Source organism: Phaseolus vulgaris, chromosome 9 (genome assembly GCF_051622355.1).
Source record: "Phaseolus vulgaris cultivar YP4 chromosome 9, ASM5162235v1, whole genome shotgun sequence".
Taxonomy (NCBI): Eukaryota; Viridiplantae; Streptophyta; class Magnoliopsida; order Fabales; family Fabaceae; genus Phaseolus; species Phaseolus vulgaris.
In genome coordinates, this window is record NC_143506.1 from 14,169,384 (window position 1) to 14,177,357 (window position 7,974).

General features: G+C 34.9%; 1 protein-coding gene across 2 annotated transcripts; it reads right to left on the reverse strand.

Annotated features, from left to right (window-relative positions):
• Nucleotides 1–1,877: 1,877 nt before the first annotated feature.
• LOC137822575 (cinnamoyl-CoA reductase CAD2-like) lies at nucleotides 1,878–7,584 on the reverse strand. Of its 2 annotated transcripts, XM_090295195.1 has the most exons (5): nucleotides 7,383–7,584; nucleotides 7,002–7,171; nucleotides 4,677–4,847; nucleotides 2,744–2,917; nucleotides 1,878–2,167 (listed from the first exon to the last, which is right to left on the reverse strand). In XM_090295195.1, exons 1-5 carry the CDS (start codon nucleotides 7,501–7,503, stop codon nucleotides 1,988–1,990), a joined length of 816 nt encoding a protein of 271 aa, XP_090151321.1. In that variant the 5' UTR covers nucleotides 7,504–7,584; the 3' UTR covers nucleotides 1,878–1,987. The 2 variants fall into 2 exon arrangements, with proteins under 2 accessions (XP_090151321.1, XP_090151320.1); XM_090295194.1 differs by lacking the exon at nucleotides 7,383–7,584 and having other exon boundaries at nucleotides 2,004–2,188; nucleotides 2,755–2,917; nucleotides 6,977–7,130.
• Nucleotides 7,585–7,974: the final 390 nt, after the last annotated feature.

A 7,974-nucleotide genomic window follows, 5' to 3' on the forward strand; every position in this document is an offset into this window, starting at 1 on the left:
CAATGTCGAGCAGAGACGGCCCAGGCCAAAATTGACCAGCTTCGGTTCGAGTCGATTTTCGAAGTCGGCCTGGGTCGATGTCAACCGGAGTTGGCATAGGCCGATGTCGATCGGAGACAACTCAGGCCGAAGTCGACCAAGGCGGCCCTAACTGATTTTCAGAGTTGGCATGTGTCGATGTCGAGGGTAGTCGGCCCATGCCAATGTCGACTGGAGTCGGCCTGGGCGGATGTCGACTGGAGTCGGCCTGGGCGGATGTCGAGCTGAGTCGCCCCGAGCCAAGGTTGACTCGTCACTAAACCCATGTAAAGTCATGTTGACCCAGGCTGAGTCGGTCTGGGCCGATGTATAACCGAGTTGGCTCAAGATTAGCTCGAGCCCGGACACCTCGACATCGCCCCGAGTCCGCTTGGCTCGACATCGACCATGGCCCACAAGGCTTGACATCGACACAGGCTTTCTCATCTCAATATCGACCTTGGCCCGCTCGACATTGACCCAGACCTTCTCGACTCGACATCGACCCGAGCTTATTGACTCGATATCGAACCTAAAAGACTGAGCTTAAGATTGACATGGGCCAACTCGATTCAATATCGGTCCTGGGGGTCAACTCAATATCGGTCACTCAGCTTGACTTGGCCCATGGTTGACTCAGCTCGACTTTGGCCCAGAATGACTTGCCTCGACTTTGACTCAAACGACGCGGCTCAACACCAGCCCTTGAAGACTCGTATCGACATTGTCCCTGGCTTACCCAAATCAACATCGAACCAGACTGAATTAGCCTGACATCGGCCTAGGCCGGCGTAGCTCGACATCAACCTTGCTTGATTTGGCTAGACATCTTCCTGGGTGGAGTTGGCTCGATAGGGACTCAATCAGACTCTGCTCAACATCAGCGTGGACCGAAGCTAGTCGACATCGACCCAGGATGACTCCAAAAATCGGCCCAAATCGATGTTGGTCAATTCGCCCTGGGCCGTCTTCGATCAACATCGTCCTGTGCCGACTTTGCTCGCCATCGACTAGGGCCAACTCCAGTCAACAACGACCTGGGTCGACTCTGGTCAACATCGAGCTGGGCCGACACAAGTCGACAACGACCATTGCCGACTCCACTAGAAATTGACTCAAGACGACATTGCTCGACATTAGCCCAAGCTGACTCCACTCGACATCTGCTTATGCTAACCGGGCCCGGGCCGATGTTGAGCCGAGCGGGCTCAAGCTGATGTCGAGCTGAACGGGCCCGAGCCGATGTCAAGTCGTTCGGTCGAGGTTGATGTCGAGTCGTTCGGGCCCAAGCCGATGTCGAGTCATCCGGGCCCGAACCGATGTCGAGTCGTCTGGGTTGGGATCGATGTAGAGCCGAGTTTGTGTGCATCTAGGTTGAGTCGGCCCAGTTCGAGCCAAGTTAGTCTCTATTCATATCAAAATGGATTTAATGTAATTGACAAAGTGGATTTAATCTGGATTCAATCCACTTTAAATGGATTTTAAAAAAATCCAAATATATTTGATCTAATTAAAGTGGATATGAATTTTAAATCCAATCCATTTATTTGGATTTGGATTTGGATTTAGATTGAATTTTGGAAAATCCAATCCATACCCACCCCTAGTTTGCACATACGCTCATCCACCTCACACCTGATAACAATGTTTAAGATTTGAGGAACTGAAAATGTTTACTACTATATTAAGGGAAAAAATTCATTTTGTAACTAAATACTAAAGTTCTACACCTTAATTTATGGAAAAATTAGATACATATGTATTTTTAAAAACATTAAACTACACAAACTAATTTTCACTATAAGAGAAGATTGATTAGTTTTATCACCTTATTTTTATAGATAAAACTTTAACCAAACTGAAAGCTTATCAATGCAGAATCTTTCCATTTGCAGCTTGGTTTGAGTTTTCAAACAAGCAAGTAAAGCACTGCAAAGAGAGTTTCAAAAATTGGGGATCCCAATTCATGTTATATATAATTAAACTTATCTGGAATTTGCAATGTGGGGTACAGATCACGTAAAATCCTTGCAAGTTCAGATGAGTGTATCACTTTCTCAGTCAAACAGTATCTTCCACTGGCTGAAGCAATCTCATATGCCAGAATATGAGCGTTAGCAACATCTTTCACGTCGACCCATCCGAAAAGCTTTATTTGGAATTGTTTTACCTGCATTAAATAAGTTAAAGAGTTAGTGTGCTTGTTCTGCAAAACCAGTTCACTTGGAACACACGTAATCCAGGTGGTTGAGTTCTATAAAATACTTAAACCCTTTTATTAACAGTGAAAGGTTTTATACATAAAATCTACTCACAATACAGTATACCATCCATAAACTGTCTCAACAATAACAAAAACAAGATTGAAATAAAGCACTTTTCCTAATACTTAAAGAATCTATGCATAGAGAATACTCATCTAACCCATAATGGTCTTTATATGTTATATAGAACATAAACTAAGGAAATAATAGAAAAACCATTTAAGGAAAACCCCTAAGACAATTATAACAAACACCCACTAGACTGTTTAACTTGTCTTAACACTACTAGATTGTTTCTAATAGATAGTTTTCTCCATCATTCCATCAGACAATCTAATCGTCCAACTGAACTATTCAGCAGACAGTCTGATGTACATGATTTAGTATCAATCATCACACGTATATACAGATGCACGAAAAGGAGATAGCAAAATATTCAAACAGCATAACATGACAAGTACATAAGAATTACCATTTATTACGTTTAAAATATACTCAATGCTTTCATTAACCTCTGGTTGTAAGAAAGATCCTGCCACCATTCCTGGGTTAATAGCAATCATGTTGATGTTGTTTTCATTTACAAATTTCCACGCAGCCTCCTCAGCCAAAGTCTTTGAAAGATGGTACCACATCTGAAGACATAATAAGAAAATTAGCATGCACGGTTAACATACTATATAAGATTATTACAGCATGTTGGAACGAATAGAGATTGTCTACAAAATACAAGATCGACATTACTAAACAGTGGTTGAATAATGTTCAAACTTGAAACAGTTTAAAAAGCTTTACGGCCCATCTCCACTACAGTGTTACTTGTATCTGGGAGGAAATTTTATTACTCTCTTTTTCCCCTGTTTTCGCTGTTAGAGACTTAATATAAACCATTCATGAATATTTCATCCAACGGCCTAAGATTTAGGGATAGTTCAATAGTTCATGACATAGTATCAAAACAGTATTTTGTTGTTTTCTTTTGATATGTTTAATTGATTAATGCAATTTGATTGAAGTAGAAAATATGACCACCTAAAGAAAAGAAATCTCCTTTCCCATAGCCAAATCACTTGTCCTTCTAATGCAGACTCCTCAAAAGATTGGACCCAGAGATTGTCACCGGGAAGGTCTCCTCGATAGGTAAGTGGCCATTGAAGGATTTGACATCTTGACAACGATGCAAATCTAAAGAAACAAAGAAATCAGCATCCGGTTCTACGAACAGAAGGATGTCAATAACAAACAGATGGTCAGAAACCAAAACATCTTCGGAGATGTTGAATTTTAGGGGAGATAAGAGAGAGAGGGAGAGAATTGTTCAGCTAAAATTGGTTGATAATTTGATTGCCCAACACTTAGGTTGTGTAGAACATCTATATAGATAGACCCTTAATAGACTTAGTAGACATCTACTAGGTAAAAGGTTGGTGTTGCTTCTAAAATACTAATTCCTACAAAAATTAAACATATTTAACATGCCAACAAGAACTATACATGACCTGCGCTCAGACCCTCTTACATGCCAAATGATTTATGTAATACCCAATAACAATTTTTTCCTACTAAAACAAAACAAATAGAAAGGTATACCTTAAAGACTCAGTTGAATTCACTTGATCTAGTGACAACTAAATTTCGAAAAAGGGAAAGATGTTGGTTCATTGAAGGGAGACACTGGGAAGATTTGGCCCAAATGAGTTGCGAACAAATTCATACAAGAGACTAGAACACAACCTTCAACTCAAAACTTTAAGATAATAGTTTATGAGTCCTTCTACTTATATATTGTACATCTTACTCATTTTTACCTAATGTGAGACTTTCAACTCACCTTGAATTCCCAACACCTTTGGCACTTTCTAAATCCCTCTTTCTTTATTTAACTATAGCTGTGGTCATTTGCTGTCGTGGGTATTAATCACTATTTTCTTCTACTAATTTTACAGCTTAGCATGGTTAGCAGTGGCAAAGGAAACAATTTTCAACAATCATAAGGATGCATAGTTTCAGGTTAAAAGAAAAGGAACAGATAAGATGAGATTTAAGTTAATATAACAACGCAAGACTGTTTCAGGCAATATTATTCTAACATTTAGGAAAGACATCCAGTTCAGTATTATTGGAAAGTGATTTTTACTCATCTCTGGAAAAGTAATGTCTTACTCTATAGTATAAAATACTTCTCATAAATGTATGTGTAAATATCCCCATTCTTGGAATTAATATTAACATGTCTTACATTTAGCAAACACATTTATGCTGTTCGTATGTAGTGATAAGGTACATAAATGTTGTTTTAGATGGAAAGAACATGTCGTTCATTTCCCAGCTTTGATCAAACCACTTCAAAAACATATTCCACCTAAATAAATTTTAGCAAAAAATATTACCAACCTTTAATTCCCTACAGACATCTGGATCTGAAAACCATGTCTCATCAGCTACTACTTCAGGAGTTCTAGGTCTTTCAGTAGTAGAAGAGGTGAAGACAACCCGTTTCACAGATGGTGATTTTGCACATGATTTGAGAACATTAAGAGTTCCTATCACAGCTGGATCAATCAGCTGAAACAAGGAAAACAAAAGTTAGCAGGGGACAAACAGGCAAGTTTTAAGTTATTTTTTTTTTCTCTCAAACAAAAAAAAACAGCCAATGATCCTTTAAGAAAGTCAGCAAAAAGGTCATTTCCAATCAATACTACAAACATTTTAAGAACTTCAAGCATATCAAAAAAACAATCCAGCTTAGTGATTCAAATCATCATATATATCTTAAATAACAGGAGCAAGAAAAAAACTGATAAATGAATTGTAAAATAGAATTTCAACAGTGCATTGACCTTTACAAACATGCAGACACAGAAATTAGCGATCTTGGAGTATTTCTAATGGAAGCAACTCTTGAGTTGCTTCATACATAGCTTCACACATAAAAATATGTTTGTGATTTCCACTGTGCCTCCCAGTTTTATTCCGGTGAAAGAAACTTCAACGAATTTGAAGTAACTTAAAAGTGTATATTTTTTATGGTGGTTGATACTGAACAATAATTTTTTAATGTTAAACATTCATCTCTTATACCTCATCTTTAACACTCTTGCCACATGCCACATTATCTCTCAGGTGAAATTTTTCAAGATTTCGGTTCTTCAACTCAAAAAATCATTAACTAACACAGATTCTTTAAGTCAAGGAACCATTAAGTAATACAGTTCGAGATGCTATTACGTCACTAATGTCCTTGTTATTAGTTTTGTGCAGAGAGGCAACACCTTACCCTCGGCCATACATTTTCTTCATTCAAATTCCATAATACTAGTAGTTTAGACATAATAGGTGTTTATTCATAAAACTTAAATTTTAAGAAATACATATTTCGAATATATAAATTATAATATATTAAATTCCATAACAAACAATTATTATGGACATATAAATTATGTTTACAATAAATAAATACATTGGTTATATTATATTAAGATTTATAAAAAATCATTAATTTGGACATAAATTTTAACTTTGGATATGTGATGAATTTGATACAATGTTATTTTTAACTGTTGATAATTTTTTTTAAATATTGAAATTCAATTTAGAATAAATATAAAAAAGGTTAAAAGATAAATTATATTAAAATTTATGATAATTAATTAATTTAAACATACATATTTTATTTTAGATTTATGATAAACAACTAATATTGCGATACAACGGTAATATCATTCAATATAATTTTATTCCAATTCTTTATTATTATTATTATTGTAAGAAAAGAGTAATTTGATCTAAAAATATAACTGGTTTAAATGAGATAAATATAAAGATTTTATTAATTAAGTTAAAAATTCTATGAATAGAAAATTTAATTATTCAATCTTCATTTAAAAAAAGCTATTATCTTTGTACAACTAAATTCCATAAACTCATTTATCCATTTCAAGATCTGAATCTGTCATAGGAATGCTATCATAGAAAAGATATACTTATCAAAATTTTGTTTAAAGCAATTTTTTTTTATGAATGTTTATTGGGTTGTTTAACAAATTAAAATTTAATATTTATATTAATTTAAATTTAAATATGTTAAATAAAATATATTAAAATATATATTACATCTACGACAGTATATGATCCATATCTTTTATATATTATTTTAATTTAGGATTAATTAAGTTTTAATTCTTTTATAAATGTAAGACATTAAATACTAAATTCTTTTATATTTTTCTAATCGAATTTTCAATAAAAACAGTAAAAGTCACTATTTAAATTAACCAAACAGACTTAAGATGACTAGACTAAACAAGATTAGAACCATAGACAAAAAGATTATATGAGACTTAATTGAAGATTCTTAACTTTATAAGGAATTAAAAACATAATTAAACCTTTAATTTATAACAGTGAAATATACATTTAGTTTTAATAATATCATAAAAGATGAGAGGTATAAAGTTACTTTACAAGATAAATCATCTTTCTTTTCTATCCATTAATTTTTATCACTTTCTTCTTTTTCTTTTTTCTTTTTTCTTTATTTCTCTGTTTCTTTCTTAGAAGATGATGAAATTTTAAAAAATTAAGAAGTGGCGGTAAAAGAGGAAAGAGGATTTGGTAACCTACTTCACAATAAACAGATGCATGATTTCGATTCTAGTACTCACTGATCTAAACTACTTGTAAGAAAATCTAACCGTAATCATCATCAACTATTGCAACCTGTGGATCTTTCACTGCGAAACGGACAGGTGAAGCGGTGTGAAAAACACCGTCGCAGCCTTCCACAACGGAGTCGAACGAACCTTCTTCCAACAAATCCGCCTTGAACAGATGCAACCTCTCCTTCGCGCCCTCTAGGTTAACCAAGTGCAACACCTTTTTCCGATTACCCGCATATCATATCATATCACACCATACACATTCATTCATACGAACTATTGATGAATTTAAGAGATAGGTATTAGGAACAATACACATTCATTCATATGAACTATTAATGAATTTAAGAAATAGGTATTAGGAATCATACACATTCATTCATATGAACTATTGATGAATTTAAGAGATAGGTATGAGGAATTAGAGATGGATGAAACTGACTAGGGTTTCGAACGGTGGCTCTGACGGTGTAACCGCGTTGGAGAAGAAATTTGACGATCCATGAAGCGATGAAACCAGAAGCACCGGTGACACACACCCCCTTTCCTACGCCGCTGCTCATCCTTGCTAATACTGAACCAATCCAAACCCTAATTTTGAAAGCACTTTCTCAAACAGGAAAACTCGTTTCGTACCATTTCAAGAGTGTAACGGTCATATTTATACATGTTCATTTTCAATATCTTTGCAGTAAAAAAGGAAACTCTCTGAGAATTAAAAGAGATTAAAAATACATGTTAGTTTCGTCTTTTAATACATGAATCTATCTGTTGCCAACTACTGTAGCAAAGATAATAAACGGTTTGGTAAACTTTACATAATAAAGATAGCGCCAAGAATGTTTTTGGTAGGTTGTTGTTTAAAATATGATAATTAAGTTTAATTAATAGGGGAGATAATACGGTTAAAATATTTAAAGAGTATAATTAATAGATATTTAAAGACAATATTTTATTGATGGAATATTTTCCAAACAAGAATGCTAAAGATGCAATCCTAACAATTTTGTTGGATTTTCAAGAAGTCTTTTCTA

Bases quoted from the DNA above. Each gene is read 5' to 3' on its own strand.
- LOC137822575 (XM_090295195.1), bottom strand. From the start codon at position 7,503: ATGAGCAGCGGCGTAGGAAAGGGGGTGTGTGTCACCGGTGCTTCTGGT. The intron at 2,918-4,676 runs GTTGGTAATATT...TTATGTCTTCAG, and splicing joins ATGTCTGTAGGGAATTAAAG to ATGTGGTACCATCTTTCAAA. The intron at 2,168-2,743 runs GTACTTGTCATG...TTCCAAATAAAG, and splicing joins TAATAAATGGTAATTCTTAT to CTTTTCGGATGGGTCGACGT.